Below are 20,936 nucleotides of genomic sequence, written 5' to 3'. Positions count from 1 at the left end.
TACAATGAAATGCACGTTGACTTGAGAAGAGTAATAAAACGGTGATCATCACCCACGGAGCCAAACGACTATCTAAATAAAATCATATGTCATATTTTCTACGTTTCCTATCCATGTACAGTTACTAATTAGGTAGCATGGCATGGAAATATGCAAGTTACATCCAGTTTATACGGGGTCATTTGAGTAGTGTAGTGATGGGCAGATGATGTCATCAACAGAATCCAAATTTAGGAAGATTTCTTTTTTCATTTTTTGTTGGCGTATCCGAATAATCTGAAGAAAAATAGAAAATACATTCAAAAATATGGCACGTATATTATCAGGACATTATAAATCAACACAAGTAAAAATACATTTGTTGATATTGCATATCCTTTACCCCATCATAAAGCCCGGATGGCACATTGTGCCCCCTACCATATTTTCATTTGCCACCCCTAGGATATGCCCTTCAGTCGATTTTCGATCAAATTTGGTGACTTTTCCCAAAACTTTATTGCGAAAATGTTGATGTATAACTTAGCAATATCCGATATTGCTGGTTGTGATGGTAACCGTAAACTGACAACCATGTCCCGTCAAATTTTGTACGTTTTTCTGTTCCAGTTTCAGTTTAAACAATATAATAATGGATGAATAACTGGGGGCTTGGGGGCTGTACTTTGCTGAAGGACCAAAATGTGAAGTAATTACGGTCGTGAATTACCCTGAATTGGTCTTCATATTATCTACTTTATTCTAATATGACATGGACAACAAACGATAGATATAATAAGAAATAATGGAAAATACAGCATTTTCCAAAGACTAACCTTTTATTCAGTGTCATTTTCACACAAGCTTTGCTTGTAGTATCATTTGTCTATCATATTATCAATCTGCAAACTCAAAATTCCAATATTGTTAAAATATAGAATGTGATACAAATATATGTACATGTCACATGCAATAGCCTGCATCATATAGGTCTCGTATAATATTTCTTTATGTTGTAATGAATAGCGCCCCCATGTGTTGACCTTGAGAAATTTCAACCACAATGCTTAGAATGAAATAAGAACATATACCCAGGATAAAGAAATAAAAAGAAAAAAAAAACATGGCTTTAGCATATTTCCTATGCATATCTTTATACTTTGGCAAATAGCGCCCTCAATGGGTGACCTTGAGAAATTTCAAATGTTGGGTCATATAGAGTATAAGTTGATCTACTCATGTGCCAAATATGGCGGTGATACATCATGTAATAAAGAAGTTATATGGGGGGCATGTACAATGTGCCCCCCCCCCCCCTCCTTGGGCCTGGAAGGGGTCAAAATAGCTTGGGTAATGGCGTTGTATGAGCAACAGTAAGGTTTACAGATATTATACTCACATGTCCCCATATTTTGGAAGGAGGGTTGAGGATGCAGCATAGTGGATATGAGCTTCTCTATTTCTTCACATTTTGATTTTACCACTGCGTGGAGTATGCTGATACTGAAAATACAGATGCACACGATACGCTCACAACCTAACACACACACACACACACACACACACACACACACACACACACACACACACACACACACTCACTCACACATACACACACACCCACACTACACCACACATACATCCACACACAGTGACAGACAGACATTTTTTTTTTTGTAAAGGGACGAATTCCCCCTTCCCCCCCCCCCCCCTCCCCACACACACGCACAGACTCACATGCGAACACGTGTTTCATAATACCTTTTATCATGATTCTTTGGGCGTGTGTACTGTGTTCGCAGAGAATGTACAAATCGGCCTATGCTAAACGCTTCTTGTAACAACATCTGATTTTCCATTTGGCTAGGGGTTCTCTTACAATTTCATATATTTTCTTTTTTTTTTTTTTTTTTTAAGGAGAGTCACTGGTTCGTGGCGACGCCAGTTTTGTTTTGCATCTGTTTGGGATTTCACAAAGTGAAATTTGCAGGTTACTGTCGCTGATGGCAGCATTCACCCAATGTTCATGGGAGGAGCATTCTATTCTCGGTGGTTCGCGGTGTACTCTTCATCATTCATCGAGTTCTAATCAGGCAGGTGGGAGAGAGATCAAAATGGTTCGTTTTTGATTGTCTGACTGCTTGAAAATTAGTTCTCGCTATACCTGCAAACCAGCCTTCTGTAATCGCAAACCCTACCTGATCCTGGCACTGCTGAACCAAACTTGAAATGCAGCACCAGAAACGTTTATTGATGTCGAACCTATAAAGCTACGGTAAGTCTATGATAACTTAATGGGGGGGGGGGGGGGGGGGGGGTCTCCTTCCAGCTCTTAATTTTGACTGAAAAATCGTTGTATGAAAATCATACCTCGGTGAAGCTCAGAGCGAAAAAGAAGAAGTAGCAGGAAAGTTAAAGCTGTTGAAAGTTCCTCTAAATGATTTGTTGCAGTTCGGATTTCGTTGTCACGTGACATATTTCCTGCTGTATACGTATTTTCTTTTTACATTTTCCAGCAAAGTAATCTCAAACACATTTTCTAGAATTTGCGCAAAATCCTTTGAGATACGTTAAGAGCTAAGATTGCTTAAAACAGGGAGGTGAGACACCTCCCTGCTTAAAATGACCTTCTTTGGACGTAGGCCCTCCCACTGGCTTCAGCGTTCTATTGATTCTTCGTCCAATTTATTTGTTTATTCATTTACATCTTGCTTATCGTTCTCTCTTCTGTATCAATTACAGGACTTGTAGATTGATTACTCCCTCCGTTAATAAGCCAGTTCGCAGTTCCACTTTGCGCATGAGCAGAAGAAAGGTTATTCGTACCAACAGGCATGTTTATTTTTTAATTCACTGGGATAAGCATCTGTGATGTACAGATTATTCATGTAATCCCTATAAACGCTGCTTGCCAGCACATCCACCTGACAGCAAAAGTGGTATTTGGCAATTATCAATAGAAAGAGAATGTTAATACATTCAATGCAAAATAATGAAATGGATGCTTTCCCAAGTGTTAATTGACGGATCATTCTGGTCATCTGGTCTATGGAAGTTCATTCTTTGTTTGAACAGGGTCAATGAATTCCATGTATGTAAAGCTTACGCACTATGTCGCGCTAAAACGAATGAAGTGCCCCTAACCACATGAGGAAAAAAAAAGAAAGGTCATTCGGACCAATGTGACCATGAGCTAACTCTGAACTGGCTTATTGCAATGTTGATGCTGGCTTAGAGCGATTCTACATAATATAGGGCTGCTGATAATGATGTAAATTGATTGTCATATTAACCCAGAGAAACATCTTCATTGTTAGCACTAGGCCCTTCTTTGTTCTGAAGATAAGATTATGAAGGTCACGCGGAGACGTTTTCACACTGTTCTTTTCTAATGAGCTCCCTCCTGGAGACATTGTATTAGTATCTATAAAGTTCAAATAATCATATTGTTTGAGCTGTTCATAATGTAGTTTGATTTGATATCAGTATTGTCTGGAGCAAGTTATATTCAATAGAGCCCCCATTTATTTTTATTGTTTTCTTAAACAAAAATTAACAACAACAACAACAACAACAACAACAACAACAACAACAACAACAACACACTACCAAGAGGATTTACCATTATAATTATACCTCAGCATTGCCAGATACCGATTCTATTCATGTAAAAAGGTCTAAAAAAAGCCAAGCCCAGGGACGTTGCATCGGGCGGGATACACCTGCCAAGAATTTCTCTCTGTCTCTCCTTTTTGGTTTTTCATTTTATTTCATTGTAATAAAGATTGCTTTTTGGTTGTTATCTTTTTCGTGCGGAGCCCTATGCATACTACCATGAGTCTCACACCAATAACCGATCTAAAATCTGATTGTTATTTTTTTCTTTCAAGAACACATTCTTTCAAGAACACACATTTATCGGTGACCATTTTTTTCCATTTATATTTATGCGCGTAATGATAATTAGTTTAACTGTAATTGTTATCCTATTCATTTTATTCATTTCAGAAATGTGAATATAAATGCAATGAACAGTGAAATGACAGATCCGTTGTACAGCATTTTCTGATTTATGTAAAATCGATAAATCATGTTATTCTAAAACTTTTGGCGATGGTCGTGTGTGTCTTTATATGCGCGCGTGTGTGTTCTGATTTGTTTGTTTGTTTATTTGTTTTCATGCATTTCTGTCTGTCTTGCAGTCTTGTTGTCTGGATGTTGGTGTGTTTTGCAAACAGGATCGTCGATAAGCAATTCCATTCCAACACGTAACAGGACCAATCCCATACAGACGAACGCATGCATGAGTCAAACACACGCGAGTGTGATACGTGTCTACGGGAGCGATGTTCTTTCTTGCGAAGATACGTTATTCCGAGACACAGAAGTTGAAATTCCCTGTAGGCCTACCTACATGTTCGTTAATCCGAAAATGAAATAGGGTCAGTTAATCCAAAGGTTAGTTATTCTGAAGATTCCATAGTCCGAAAATGAAATGATGTTCGTTATTCCGAAAGTTTGTTAATCCAAAAATAGAAAAAAAAAGATGGGTACAAACGAACTTTTAGAATTACGAATCTTATTTTATTTTCGGATTAATGAAACTTCGAGAGGACAAACCCTCGGAATAGTGAATTCTAATCGCGTATTGGTGTGCAAGAGGAAGAAGGCAATTCATTTACGTTTGACAATAGAAAAGATAAAGTACGTACCTTAATCTAACGAGCCATGAAATCACACAATTCGCACAAGCACTCTAAGCGGCATACATTTCAGCTTGTTGAATTTATTGGCTATACGTTTTTTGTTCTTACCAAGCGTCGATTGCATAATTTCACAAAGAAAAACATTATACACAACTGAAATGTTCACATGCAGGCAACAGAACACCAACAGTAAATTTGAACGAGAACATAAATCATCGAATATCTGAACTTTAGGAAGGTTAACAGTGACACCGGAAGTTAAGAAGCTCACAGGTAACATCCAAGTAATACTGTATTTCTATCTTGACACTTTAAAAAAGAGTTAAGCATAATCGTGTACTATTGGTACACTTACGAAACCCCTCTTATATTTGTTCTATCGCTTTTGTCTATTTGCTCTTTACTGCGATGGAAGATGTAAAATGACTCAGAGAATGTGCACAAATATCCATTAGTGTATTTCATCTATGCTATCATGATATCGCATGCTGCTTTTGTAAAGAGAATGAAAGCATTTTACTATCCTTGATCTGGAAAGTCTGACGGAGCCCCTGACGATGAGAATGCATAATTCTATGCCTAACCAAAGCTAATCCTCATTTTCTTTGCAGACAAACACACCTATTAAAAGATCAGGACATCGTTTCATGAAATTTATCAGCACTGACACGCTGTCAGTCCTTGACAATTACCATAGTAACAGTCAGTGACCCGAGTTTCTCGGCTCATCAAAACCAAGGATTTTACTGAATTTGTCAGAGACTGAACACTTCTCAGGGCTGACAACTTTCATGAAATACTGTCCAGGTGTCCAGTCAGTTACTGATCTGCGCCAGCTACGTCAGCTTGACAAAAAGACATACCCTATCATAGTGAGTTTTCACCCCGCAAGAGGGGGCTGTTTCAGAGTTTGGGAGCACCTTCTTTGTTCTTTAGTCTCCAGAGTGTTGAGTGGAAGAAATGTCCCGAATAAAATACTGAGTACCGGAATCTTCTCAGGACTTGGAAGCACGGAAATTTAGCATGAATTGAAATAGAGTCCAATCATAGCCACTGTGTGTTAGTTAATGAAGCAGGTAGGGCCTACTAATGTGGTGCAGGTTGGCTCAAAACATACTAGACCAATATTCATTAATTGATTCACGACTATGATACCTTGGAACTTTTCCTTTCAGTTATACAGACTGAAAGTAATTAATTTTCTACGATAATATCTTGGAATATCGAGAAAGTTTGATAGATATTAAGGTATTGAGAACAATCTCCAGGTTTACATATTGTGGAATTATAGTGTCATTTATGTCTAAGATCGCCCGTTCCCCCCCTCCTCTTTCGCTGAAACGTATCAAAGGTTTTGCCCCCAGAGCATTCTTTACTTATGACGAACACTGTTTGTTTTGTATGCTAATGGACGTAATCCACACATGATTCATTAGAAAAAAATATAGATAAACAATAAGCAGAATAGAATATCTGACTCTTCTCATTAGTCATACAATTTTGAAGATACCATACACGAGACATCAATAACATACCAAGATTCTGAGCATGACGAGAAAATGATACAGCGATGGGAAAAGGAAATCCCGCGTAAGCCACAATCAAGACAGCTACTGAAGTTCGTTATCTTCATGTCAATTTTGTACATCATGCTCTTTTGTTTTGATCGTGATGAAATCCACATATACAGTTTACACCCAGCACATATCATGTGGCTGAATAATCAACGGAACCCTGTCAAATGAATTATGGAAGGCCAAAGCTTATTATTTTGTTCACTGAAACTGCGGATACAGTGTGATAATGAACTAAAATGGTCAATGACTAACGGAAAGTTGTCGGTGATCTAGTATTCCTCAATCTCGCCCTCCTCTTCCTCACCATCGTTGGAATCAACGCCGACCTCTTCGTAATCTTTCTCGAGAGCAGCGAGATCTTCTCTAGCCTCGGCAAACTCTCCCTCCTCCATGCCCTCTCCCACGTACCAGTGGACGAAAGCGCGCTTGGCGTACATCAGGTCGAACTTGTGGTCGAGACGAGCCCAAGCCTCGGCGATGGCCGTGGTGTTGCTCAGCATGCACACGGCACGCTGGACCTTGGCCAGATCGCCACCGGGTACGACGGTTGGTGGCTGGTAGTTGATACCGACCTTGAAGCCAGTTGGGCACCAGTCGACGAACTGGATGGATCTCTTGGTCTTGATGGTAGCGATGGCGGCGTTGACATCCTTGGGGACGACATCACCACGGAACAGGAGACAGCAGGCCATGTACTTGCCATGACGAGGATCGCACTTCACCATCTGATTGGCGGGCTCGAAGCAGGAGTTTGTAATCTCAGCAACGGTCAGCTGCTCGTGGTAGGCCTTCTCGGCAGAGATGACGGGAGCGTAGGTGGCCAGTGGGAAGTGGATGCGGGGGTAGGGCACCAAGTTGGTCTGGAATTCGGTCAGATCGACGTTGAGGGCGCCATCGAATCGCAGGGATGCTGTGATAGATGACACAATTTGGCTAATGAGACGGTTCAGGTTGGTGTAGGTGGGACGTTCGATGTCAAGGTTCCGACGGCAGATGTCGTAGATGGCCTCGTTGTCGACCATGAAGGCGCAGTCAGAGTGTTCCAGTGTCGTGTGCGTCGTCAGGATGGAGTTGTAAGGTTCGACAACAGCTGTGGACACCTGAGGAGCAGGGTAGATTGAGAATTCCAGCTTGGACTTCTTTCCGTAGTCGACGGAGAGACGCTCCATAAGAAGAGAGGTGAAGCCAGACCCGGTGCCACCGCCGAAGCTGTGGAACACCAGAAATCCTTGAAGTCCAGTGCACTGGTCAGCCTGCAGACAAAGAAAAAGAAGTGGTTCAGAAACAGTCAACAAGCTTGGTTTGGTATCCGCAATGGTATTATCGAAGATTTTATAATCACTAGTTAATCCAGGACAATTCGTGTATATTATTGTGTATATGCGCGTATGTAGCATTTTGTGATCATGTTTGAATAACAGACATACAGATCATCTTGTCAATAAAGTTTCCATCGGTCGTGCAACAGAAAATGTGTGTCCTTCTAAGTGAGCCATATTCATGATAAATGTAGTTTAAAAGAAAATTCGAGTGTTAAGAGTGTAAATGGAGTATGACAACGTTCTATCTATTCGCAGCAGTGGGTGTCATACAAGAATATACCTTTGAGTGAAATACCCCAGGAAAACATACCAACTTTCTGATCTTGTCTAAGACTTGGTCAACGAGCTCCTTGCCAACGGTGTAGTGACCACGGGCATAGTTGTTGGCGGCATCCTCCTTGCCAGTGATCAGCTGCTCAGGGTGGAACAGCTGGCGGTAGGTTCCGGTGCGGACCTCATCTAGCAAGGTAAGGATACACAAGACCGGCGATTAATGACTGTAATGAGACTGTGAGAATAACTTGATCAGATGGTATTTGAACTCTCATTTTTTTAGTGTTAACCCTTCAATGTTTGTTATGATGTATAAGGTACTTAAAATGATAATTTTAATACAGAGAGAATACCTGAAAGATCACTGAAAGACCACTGCGAATGCATTACAACAAGCCAGCGAAGTTAATGATTGAAAAGGAAACCTTGTGAAAAAAAAACACGTGGTATTCGAATTTCAAAATAGCACAAGCCTGAGTTCACGCTTATAGCCGCTGACTAGGTTGTACTCTGATTCGTTCTCATAAATATTTTGTTTTTCCATTTACGCACAGTGACGATTCACATTAAATCAAGATAGTAGTGTTGAACGGTTGCATTGAAACCGGAAATAAATTCCGTTATATATAGTTTGAACAAGAGGTGTAAACAAATGCTTTCATGCCCTACTGTCGCACGTTGGCCATCCAGCGTTATTTACTCTGGCATCTCATCGCTGAGATAATATCAACTGAAATTCCACAGCTGTCAAACAGAAGAGGTGATATAGGATAGGAGATAATATAGCGATAGTTCTTACCGACAACCGTGGGCTCGAGATCGACGAAGACGGCACGGGGAACGTGCTTGCCGGCTCCAGTCTCGCTGAAGAAGGTGTTGAAGGAGTCGTCACCTCCGCCCAGTGTACTGTCAGCTGGCATCTGACCATCCGTCTGGATGCCATGCTCTAGACAGTACAACTCCCAGCATGCATTGCCGATCTGGACACCGGCCTGACCAACGTGGACTGAGATACATTCACGCTACAAGAAAGAGGGAGAGAGAGAGAGAGAAAGAGAGAGAGAACGAGATTTAATTTCTTGAATGACAATATTCAGAGTAGGACCTGGAACATTTAGAAATTTCAGGATGTTCAGACATGTCAAAAAGTACGTGTCTCAGTCATTTCGGGACCTTTGCTCTGCTTGAATCAAATGACATCTCAAAGCCTCATCCTGATAGCTCTGCACAATATTCTGTATGTGACATGAATATTACGTGTGTGTGTGTGTGTGTGTGTGTGTGTGTGTGTGTGTGTGTGTGTATTTTTGTATGTATGTGTATATAGATACAGAGAGGGGGGAGCGAAAGCCTGGACAAAGAACTTAAATTCTGAGGATATAGCGAGAAGGAAGAGTACCGACAATGCTTTCCTGACTGCGTTCCTGACCGAGGGCGTCTTGCAATGTTCCTGCAACCGTTTCCTGCCTGCATACACATTGTTTATCTATCATCAGGCACGATAGTCAAGATGACTAATGTTATGGGAAAAGATGTACAGAGGATCCTTAGCATCACATCAACGTGGGTCGAAAACTACATTAATGAGGATGATGGATTGCTTATTCTGCCGAGGTTCGAACAGCCTTTTATCTCCTTTAGCCTGGAATGAGCAGCCTCGCTCTAAACCAAAGATTCGGAAAGGTGACTGAAAGCAGTAGCATTTGCTGACCCTTGGATTTGAAGAATTAATTTTGGGGCAACTTCAAGAGAATCAGCAGCAAAACATAGACCCTTTAACACATGTACGTCTCCGGTTATTACCCTTGAAATTCTCCATCACAGTCGTGACAGTGAAGCATGAATCCTACACTCCTGACACTGCCCGGTAACTCCGCTGGACCAAAGTCCTCCTATCTCCGCTGTGCTGGGAGCATACTTTCTCATAACCCGCTGTGGTCGTGATATATGATCAGTACTGATAAAAAATTGGCAGAACTGGCCACCGGAAGTCGCTTTGCTCTGGAGAGGACAGGCAAGGTATCTGTTCCAGCTTAAGATGTCTGAATTCCTTGAGACAACATTTTGTAGTCAGATTTCCATTGGTACAAAATCTACAGGTTAGCCATGCATGTGTTTATATCCTAGTCGCGCACTATATTGGAGGGTGTACGTCATGAGCTCGATATCCACGAATCATACAGTCCTCGAGCCACATAGCCCACGACTTATGTATACAGCCCATGAGTCATAGGACCCATGAGTTCGGCACTAGGCAAATAAGTCCCATGAGCATGAGTCCGACACTAAGCAAACCAGACCCACGGAAATTGACGCATTAAGCCCCGTGGTGTAATGTCGACTCCATTATTGGAAGGCAATACTATAAGAGGTCATCAGGCTGAAAAAATTGCGAGAGAAGACCGAAGCAGAAGAAACAGCAATTAAAGCTAGGTTACATCATGCATTGAAACCAGGTAGAGAAGAGGGAGCTAAGTTGGTAGAGGACCAATGAGAGTAAGAATCTGCGTATCACCTACACCTGAATTTAACTCACTGCTTCTGTGAAATAGTAACACATACAGCTGTACCATGCAACACATTCGGTTCCCGTATCCAGTGGGCAAGTGCAACATGGGATACCTCCTGAAAAAATGGGCCGATGTAGTTACAATAAACACCCCAACGCCTTTACTACTCAACCGACTCCCACCGGCGCATTTACAATGTAACACGAGACACCACAAAGAGGCTCAAGAAAAGCGGGATACCGCAAGGGTACACAAAATCTCAGAATTCCCAATACGCATGTAGCGAGTTACAGACCTTTCTAACAGTGAAATGAAAATAAGTCACGGAACACGCTAGATGATATTCTGATATATTAGACGAATTTATACATTATGAACGATAACGGTAATTCTACCTTTAGTCAGCCCGTCCGGGTTGATTTCATTCTTTCTTGAACACAACTTTAATATTCTGTTTATGTAGAAGTAATAATTATGTAAGCCACCATTGTAGAGCAATTCCTCCTGCTTGTCCCGATGAACGACATTCTGTGCAATAACTATGACAGAGAATTCCACCTTGTAAAACCGAAAAGCATTATAACAGAAGACAAGTGACCTTTGAATTGTTGAAAGGCTTTCGCAATGCTCCAAAGGTGAAAGGGGGGGGGGGGGGAGGGAGTTGTGATTATGATATCTTTGTTGTGATTTGACAAGCTTTATTTTGTAATTCTGCCGATAGATAAATTGCATATGACATATTTTTTTTAATCGGAATGAGGGAGAGTCGGAGATGATCCCTGAAGCACGCACTATTTTTGACAGAAGATGTCGGAAGAAGTTGTTCGTATCGAATTTTTTAACAGACTGATGTAATGTTCATGTCCATCCATTCGAATGTTATGTCCCATTTCATTATCGTTCATCTCGCTAGTTTGCACTATATCATGAGGACGATGACCCCCTTTAAGTGCTATTAGGGTATTTATTGGGGAGGACGTATGCTTTATTTCCGAAGTCACATCACATTTATAATCCACGAGCTAACATCACGTGACACGAATGACTCATGGGCAGGCGAACCGTGGTCGTAGACGTGACCACGCCCCTAAATTGTAAGATTGATTAATGAGTTATGATTCGTCTGCAAGTTAGTCTTACTAATACGATTTGTATATTAGTCTCAGTAAACGAGTGAAAAAACAGCAAAAACAACTGCACCATATTCAGTTGCGCGTTAAGTATGTAGAACCACAGTAATGATTCATCATGCCGTGCTTATGCATGGAAAGCCATTGCCAAAGTTTATGAATCGTAACAAAATCCTACTATCAATTTTATGTCAACAGACTTTTTACTCAGAATAATATCATGCCTCTTTCTCTCGATTCTTTTTCGGGAACATGTCATTAATGAAAAACATGCATATTGTAAGGATTTCCATTGTTACGCTGTAATGGTGTTTCATCAATAAGGATTATGACTACAGCGTGTGACGCAAATGTAATGACCATTAGCTAAATTAATGTCTGACGAAAATGAATATCTGTAGATTTGGTGTGTGAACACTCACGCACTAATTGTCATCATATTTCGTTTGACTCGGCGAGCATTTAATTTCATCGGCAATTTTTAGATTCAGTACTAATGGCATGGAATAGTTTTGGTGAGATGGGGCTTCAGGTTTTCATCTCCTTTTTTTTTTTTTTGGTTAGAAAATGTGTAACCTCTTATGAAATATGAAAGAGCAAAATTCTAAAAGGAATTGAAGTTTATTTGATAAAAATCGCTTTTGAAATTGGCTGAGATATCCAAACACACAGAGGTGTAAATAAAAGATGCGACCCACCTTTTACTATAGGATTACTTTTTTTTTACTCGTTTTTTTGATATCTCAGCCATTTCATAACTGAATTTCATCAAATAAAATCTGGATTACTATAAGAACTGTATGCTCACTTTCATAAGTGGTTTCTAATCATCTCGCAAAAAAAAAAAAAAAATCTGAATCCCCCATCTCAACCAAAACTGCACATCGATCCCTAATGATTTCCATTCCATGCATGCATAAAGGAAATAATCTCGCTAATCTTTAATGCCCTCTTTTCGATTATGGATTGACATCAGAGTTTTTCTTTTTTCGTTTTTGTTTTTGAGGTCGAAATCAGAGAGTTCCGACCCCTTTAATATGCTTCTTCTCTTCTTTCCTTCTTTCCCATCCTCTGCTTCCCCCCTCCCCATCTCACCCCGTCCCCTCTTTATCGCTATACCTCGCAAACACGGAGAAACGTATACACATCACACATGTAGGCCTACATCACACACATATGCACATGCACAATCTAGTCAGACACACAAATGCACACACTTTCTTTCTTTCTCTTTTCCCTCTTCCCCCTCTCTCTCTCTGTTTACTCCCCTCCCCCTCCTCTTTTCCCCCCTCTCCTTGGTCCCGTTTCTCTCATTTTCTTCATCTGCCCATGCTTAAATTCGATAGTTTCCTGTATGCCATTGGATGATAAATGCGCAAATACACCATGCACTAAAGAGCGTGTATCACGACGTCTTCCACTGTCGTTTATTATACTAGTAGACGTCGATTACGAGCCTCCGTTCGTTGTGCATGTGAGGAGTGGCTTTATAAAGTCGCAACTCACATATATTATGATTATCGATGCTTGTGATATGATCCTTCCGAGAGATCATGGTCCTCTAAGCGGAAAGCACACTCAACCCCCCCCCCCCTTTCCAAAACTATACGTAATCAGATAAAACGATGCCCATCATCAAAAGAAGATGCAGACCACCGAATCTGGACCTATCAACACAAACTTTGCGATGAGACCTAAAGACGAAAAGTTCTGCTTTGCATTTACTTAATTGATTATACATAATGGCTTTGTAGAGCAACAATAGTATATGCTTAATCCCTCTGTTATTCCAGGCGTTACATTGATCGTTGATTGTATACACAAGATTCTCTGTGTCAACTTTGAAAGTCACATTGAACCGACTCCAATATATCGGAACGAATTCCCGCTGGCAATGGCGGGGTAAATAGAATGCCGCTTTAAAAGCATTTTGGCGTTCGAAGCCACATCAGACATTGATTTCTATGATACGCCAGCCCCTCTGCACCATCTGCCAGCTGTTTGCATCCTTTCCACGCAGTCTTCCGCAGCAAGCACAGAGTATAACAAATCACCAGTTGTCAATGATTGTAGGTCTGCATTGGATTCGGACTCATTATCCGTGGTCATGCTGTTACATAGGTCTAAAGTGTGCAGCGGGTGCACCGGTAGAGCGATTGGATGATGGGGAGTGAGGGGAGTGGGGGGGGGGGGGGCACTGGACTATAACAGGTTGAGAAAAAAAAAGTCCTACTTATGTTATGACAGAAATGACCGGGACATTATGCACATAGATTACATACCAAGTGCATAGAGACACACATGCATACACATACATGTATAATAAACTGATGTGCGGACATGATACATAAGCACATGCATATACCCGCTTTTATAGACCTACTTCATATTTTCATATTCTTATCTCTCTTTATATAAATTACACAAATTATCTCTTCGCAAAAGGCGATTTTCATGCCAGAGAATGGCTGTTTTTGTGACTTCTCTGGAAATCCGAAGTAGTAGCGTGCGTGCTTAAAAATGCTGATGATAATGATAATAATAATATTATATAGAGTGTATGTATCTTTATTTTACTGATCATGTAGACAAGAACATGTTGTTAATCCTATCTGGTTATATATATTTACAACGATTCGCATGTCAAATTCATGATATTGTTTCTTATACATGCTGTTGAAGAAAGAAAGTGAAAATAAAGTTTGAATTTGAATTTGAATTTGAATAATAAAATGCATTCTTCGGAATAATTGCGAGAAAGCGATATGAATCGGAGATTATGTTTTCTCGCATTTTGGAACAATGATGCTCAGATCTCATCAGACATCTTTAGCCTGGTGTCGATGTCATCAGCAGAGTACATGCGGCGTATATACTACTTTCAAGTACTCGTAGTCGGTGAAACGGATCATTTAACTTTTCAAGGCGCTCAGCACACACAGCAGAGACAAACACACACATGCATCTTCTTTTCCCGCATCTATTACATCAGACGTTTAATGCAGAATGCGCCAGCAAGGGAACGGAGAAATGCTAATTGTATGGCTATTCGATGTAGTGCGATGCAGAATGGTGGGGTAATATTCGAGGAGAAGGCAGCTTCTGTCGCACTATCTTCACGTCAGACGCTGACGTGGATCGGGGGGAGGCGGGTGAAGACTCGAAGTGATTTGTGCAGTGAGTAGTTTGGCAGCTATGACTCATCGCCGCCATTTTTTATTCCCGGTCCATATTATTATGATGACGGCGCTCCGGAGGCGCCGTGGCAGATACAGAGTGTTTCAGCAAAACTACCCCAGATATTTTTCATGTCAATACTCATACCCTCACTCAATAAATCCATATAGAATTTTCTTGCATGTTTGCTTGTTATCATAATGAGGCCTCCATCCATTTCAAGCTTAATCGCTTACGATGGTGGTCTCCTGCATTCAATGATCTCTGTTATTTACTGAAAAATATTGTTTATTTTATTTTAAGTTTCTGTGTACGTACACTGCTCAATGCAATCGCCTATGTGTATCTTTTTGTGTACTGTTATCGATTTATTTCACTGCACTTGCTATTCTATGTACTTTTTAAAATTTGTATTAAAATTGTATCATATTGAATGCAGAAATAAATCAAATCAAAAATCAAATAATAACGCATCCTTGCATGATTTTAAACGACAACATTTAAAGGTTTCTAGTTTCTTTACTAAAGGAAAGTGATGCTCCTAAGTCGCGCTGTGAGAGATGTCCGTATTTTGCCTGTTATGATCGTAAATCGCATCATGATCAGACTGATGATCACATTGTTCACTTCACAAGCTCTCCCTGATATTTTGTGGAATATCAGCAGACACGGTGACAGTTTTTCCATTCCCTGGAATTTCATTTGCAAGTTATGATTGAAACAAGGAAATCGGGGTTTATTTGCGGCCTACATGAAATACCACCAATTTGACACATGATGAAAAGCCTTATCATGCTAATTCTAGACACATAATACATTCATAAATTTGTTTGTTTTGTTTTAATAACTATGTTATTGCTGTAATCATGATCAGACTGACAATATCAATGAATAAATTTGATCATGTTGATAATGCAAGAAGTATAAAACATTATTCAATCAAGTAAAGTACCATGTCTACGAGAATTGATTTGCCATGTTATAAACCTCGTGCAGATTTTGTGAAAACTGCATGCTACATTAGCGAGAGATTTGTACAACTGGACAATGAAGCGAGTTCACATCTATAGTGGTGATCGTATAGCCTGCTGATGGTTGTGGTAACGCTAAAATCGATGATGACGATAATGATGACGACGATGATGACGTTGCTTGATTAGGATCTCAACGTTTGCACTATGGACTCACACGAGACGTTACAGGTGAGGGGTAGAATCAAGCAGATATAATACACCCATGAAACTGTGACTGTAGGTGTTTCAGTATACATGTATGCAAATTGAAGTGTTTTTTTTTATGAGATACCTTGTTCTGTGCGAGTCATTACTGTTGGGAACACCGGCTTCGCTGGCTGCCTTTTCCCTTGCGTGACATGATCTCTGATTGGCGAGTTCTTAAATTCTTAAGTAGCATTTCTCTTACCGCCAGTCCACTGCACTGAGATTGCTCCATAAAAAAGAGGAAAACGACATTAAATATTTTTGTCTTCTGTTCGTGCGCCATTTCGAGCCTGTTATCGTGGGAGTCTGTTCGTTTAGTGTGTCCACACGTATATGAATTTCATCTTCACAAGGATCACCAAAATGGACTTATGAATAATACAGAGAATGGCAGAAGGTATGTATAAGACAATGCAATGTAATCATGGATATAATTATTAATTGGATGACACTTAAAGCAATATTATTTAAGTAAATATAACATGTAATTTCTATGCTCATATCATACTAAAAAAAGACATTGCCAATGTAGAAGAGATGACAGGACATTTTATAATTTATTGACGTGGAACCGAGGATCTGCCATAGGACTAAACATAATCCCTATTATGTGCCTCCCCTGGCAATGCCTGACCAAACACAATGAAAACTGACACACGATAACACAGATGGGAAGTTAAAGTGCAACTTACATGAGTCAGTGTCTAATATCACTCATTCACTCAAACGCGCTCTGACAGGTATATAATCAAAAAAAAAAATCCGTATAGGTGTACAACGGTGCAAACACAGCGTGTTAGGAGGTTTAATTCAGCATGATACCACGTGTCGTATCACATGCCAAATTAACCATCGTCCTCTCGGATAGTTCACTTCACAGCGTGACGTAATCTGCTTTGCTTCAAGGCGTCATTCTTCCTAGCACTGAGAGAACCTGTCATTATCACAGTCACACAGCCGTAGAACCTCTTTATGAATGCGCTTACTAGCTTGATAATCTTAGCCAAAAGAGAGAGTTAAATCGCAAAAGCTATGAATTTACTGAACAGATTAATGAAGGCGTCAGCTCAATTCAGCCAATGACGAAATGGCTATGAATAAACGAGGAAAAGAAGGCGCACTTTAAGTGTCTTTAAATTTGCAAAGGTGGAAACTGATCTACACCGGGTCTGAAGCTATTATAATGGTGTACATGTTTGAAAGTCACCATTGCTACTTTTTATAGCCATGGTATACATGTACTGGAATTTGCTGATACTTCCACACATATTTTTCTCTCCTTTCTTGACTAACACAAAGATGGCAGAAAATTTGGCCTTTCGTATTAGCTTGAAATCGAGATGCTTTTGGCAAGAAGTTGGACCACCTTCCTTTTTAGCAAATGACCCAAAAAGACAATATGTGCAGTAGGTAATCTCCTCTCAAAATATCAACACACATGGAAGATCAAAGAGGTTTTTAAGTGGCGGATCCAAAGGGGGGCACAACCGGCGCACCCCCACCTCCCCCTTTATTTTTCGTTACTAAACAAAAGACAAAAAATGAAATGAAACCCGGAAGTGGCATCGGAAATATTAGTTGCGCCCCCCCCCCCCCCCCCCCCACTTTACAGTATTCCTGGATCCGCCCCTGTTTATTCTGTGAGCATTCGGTCAATTCTTTCATGATGGCAACATCAAAACCCCTTGACGCCAGAATTGTTATGAGCACCTAAATGGGTCGTTTACTGTTCGTATTCACTTGAATCGACACCTTAAAACATATCTGTACCGCAGTCTCATATTTCTTCCTCTCTCTCTCTCTCTCTCTCTCTCTCTCTCCCTCTCTCCCTGTTCTTTTCTTTGAAATACCGTCTTTTTTGCTTCTAAGTCTGCAGGAGTCTGCCTTGCGGCGGCGAGACAGAACGAATTGAAAAGGTGGGTTCTTTGTTTGAGCTAAGCCTGCTCGGGGAAGGGAGGGGGGGGGGGGGGGGGGGAGGAGGAGAACTAGACTGAGGAAAGGGGGTGTTGCAGCTCCTTGTGAAGTTCACAGGGGATAGGCAACAGTAGACCAGCGGAAGGCTCCTTGGGCTGTATACCTCGAGAATGTATCGATTCTATAACGGTCATCATGTATACATTATACTTAGAATTATCGTTTGAAATTTGACTCCCCCCCCCCCCCGCTCTATAGATAGATGTTTTACGTGATGCTAGCACGGCGTACAAAAGAGATGACGAATGCACCTCAACAAAAGGGTTTCCTGCGTCGTATGTAAATCTGATTAAACACAAAAATAAGCGGAGAGCTTAAATGCTCTGAATGGTAAATAAGAAGCTTATAAACTCACCATGATGTAACGAAGTTAGATGTTGAATGTGCGAAGAGAGATATTAATGTGGTGTTACGTCAGTATTCTAACTGCGGGTTTGAGTTGAAACACTCTCTTCCTAGACCTGTAATGGGTTCCGCAATTGCACTCACAAAGTGATATCTTCGATGCTGAATATATACAGAAAAACAATTTTCTTGAATGCAGCAGAGAGGAAAAGGATTCCCACCGAATTACACTTTTGAATGGTGAGAGATTGATGCAGAGAACGGTATACTGATGGAGTTCAAAGAAAGAGTAAAAAGAAAGAAAAGGTATGGCAGCGTTTTCCGGAGGATGGCTAGAGCAATCACTATGATGATGAAGCGCCGATCTCGAAATGTGCAGCTCGGTGATGGGAGAGCTTGGAAGCCGTAGCATCTCGGGCGATGCAGGCGAGGTCCCTCCCTTCTCTTTCCCCTTCTCTCTCTCTCTCTCTGTTCCCTTCTCTCTCTAAATATTATTATCTCGCTCTCTCCCTCTCCCCTCCATCTCTCCCCGCAGTCTCTCATACAGCTGCTATACAGTGTTTCCACACTGCGCCGTCCCGTCCCTGCTCATATCATTTGCATTACATTTTGCTCCTTGGTGCAAACACGATGGATCAGAATACTTTCTGGAGGGACGGAGAAAGGATATGAGTTGGGGGGGGGGGAGGAGGAGGGGTAGGGGGTATGAACGGTATTGTTCCGTGGGTATAGTGGAAGAACCGTATATGATCAGGTTAAATAATAAAAATAACAACAATAATTATGATGATAATGATAATAATGATAATAATAATATTGTACTAATAATAGTCTTCTTTAGCCAGAATCGCCTCTTCAGTGATACCAATGTACTATACCAGAGGGCCCCGATACCATTGTTTTTCACCTATAGCGTTGACAGTTTTTTTCCACGTGCAGTTGACGCCTTTAGGAAATGCAGAACTTTCTGTCTATTTTTCTTTCTGTCCATACTGCATGATCACAATCCTACAGATAGACAATTATGTGACAGAGATGTAAAATTATATTGTTTACATTTAGGATTTGTTATTACTAATCATTCCTTCAACCACTTCAGCAAATTAAAAAAAAATAAAAAAGAGAGGAAGAAATTATTTGTCTGTGTGTATACTCGATTTTAAAGTTTCAAAACGAATGCATTCTATCTAAGCAAAAAAAAAAAAAAAAAAAGAGAGAAAAAAAAATATGTATTCAATCGCGCAGTCTGTAGTAATGCCAGGGTGCGTACATATGTGCTTGTTATTATGACATCACAAAAGAAGTTTGCTAAAGCTGTCATCCCCCTCAGCCGAATCATGAGCCGAACTGTGATCCGACCACTGACTACAGTGAATCGGACTTCTTCGGACTCGGGAAAGTGGGCCAAAGCGTAAGCGCTTAAGAGGAGTCAATAGCCGGGTTCACACGTACAAAATAGCGGGATGAAGATCGCGATCCACATCTCGATTTTTTTTTTTTTTTTTTTTTGCGAGCGTCCACACGTTTGGCGGGATAGCGATCGTGATCGGTATCCCGCTAATTTGGCGAGCTTCCACACGTACCGAATTATCCCGCTAATTGCCGATAGAGAAAACAGCAAAGCCTGCAAACTGGGTCACACAGCGCCCTTTTCTATCATTGCCTGCGCGCACTTCCCTTTGTCCTTCGCAGAGGCCTCGCTATATTGTGATGTGCGCATTGCATGATGGGATATAAAAACTCGAGATTCTAATCCCGACCGTTCACACGTACCAGCGCGGGGCCAATTATCCCGCTAATTGACGAACCAGCGCAAGATTTCTTGGGATTAGCATCGCGATGCTTATCCCGCTAATTTTCGGGTTTTTTCTGTCCACTCGTGTAAAAAATTCGGGATGACGATCGCGATGCAAATCTCCAGATTTGTATCCCGCTAATTGGTGTACGTGTGAACCCGGCTAATAGCGTAGGTCTCTATAGGAAACTTGCGCCGTGCGCCCGCGTACGCATTTGACTAAAACACGGGGATCATGCACCCTAAAGCCCGCCGCACACTACACGATTTTGCCCCGATTCACCGGTCTTAAGACCTTAAGACTAGTATGACGTCACAGTCTTGCCAGTTTCCAGTCGTACGACTGGGTCTTAACGCCAGTCGTAAAGATTTGACATGTTGAATTTCAACGACTGGTCGTAGGCTTTCAGCCATTCACAATGCAGTAAAATGCAAGCGCACGCAGTGCGCACTGCGCGCGCTCTACAGTCGGGTCGTATAGTGTGCGGTGTCTGGTCGTACGACTGGTCTTAAGACCCAGCTTGGCTTAAGACTTTAAGACCAGTCTGATCGTGTAGTGTGCGGTGGCCTTAAGAGTTCTGTGACTCCATCCCCATCACAGAACTCTAAGCCCGCCGCACACTACACGATTTTGCCCCGATTCACCGGTCTTAAGACCTTAAGACTAGAAGTGTGACGTCACAGTCTTGCCATTTTCTAGTCGTACGACTGGGTCTTAACGCCAGTCGTAGAGATTTGACATGTTGAATCTCTACGACCAGTCGTGAGCTTTCAGCCATTCACAATGCAGCAAAATGCAAACGCACGCAGTGCGCACTGCGCGCGCTTTACAGTCGGGTCGTATAGTGTGCTGTGTCCGGTCGTACGACTGGTCTTAAGACCCAGCTTGGCTTAAGACTTTAAGACCAGTCGAATCGTGTAGTGTGCG

General features: G+C 41.2%; 1 protein-coding gene across 1 annotated transcript; it reads right to left on the bottom strand.

Annotated features, from left to right (window-relative positions):
* Positions 1-6,220: 6,220 nt before the first annotated feature.
* On the bottom strand, positions 6,221-18,567 carry LOC139734335 (tubulin alpha-1C chain-like). Its single transcript, XM_071645128.1, has 4 exons — positions 18,224-18,567; positions 8,657-8,879; positions 7,895-8,043; positions 6,221-7,515 (listed from the first exon to the last, which is right to left on the bottom strand). Exons 1-4 carry the CDS (start codon positions 18,224-18,226, stop codon positions 6,532-6,534), a joined length of 1,359 nt encoding a protein of 452 aa, XP_071501229.1. The 5' UTR covers positions 18,227-18,567; the 3' UTR covers positions 6,221-6,531.
* Positions 18,568-20,936: the final 2,369 nt, after the last annotated feature.

The sequence above is a fragment of the Diadema antillarum genome, unplaced genomic scaffold (genome assembly GCF_040938485.1).
Source record: "Diadema antillarum isolate AM-2024a unplaced genomic scaffold, OU_Dant_1.0 seq00000523_RagTag, whole genome shotgun sequence".
Taxonomy (NCBI): Eukaryota; Metazoa; Echinodermata; class Echinoidea; order Diadematoida; family Diadematidae; genus Diadema; species Diadema antillarum.
The sequence above is the reverse complement of the archived record's forward strand: the minus strand, read 5'-3'. Positions and strand labels throughout refer to the sequence as shown.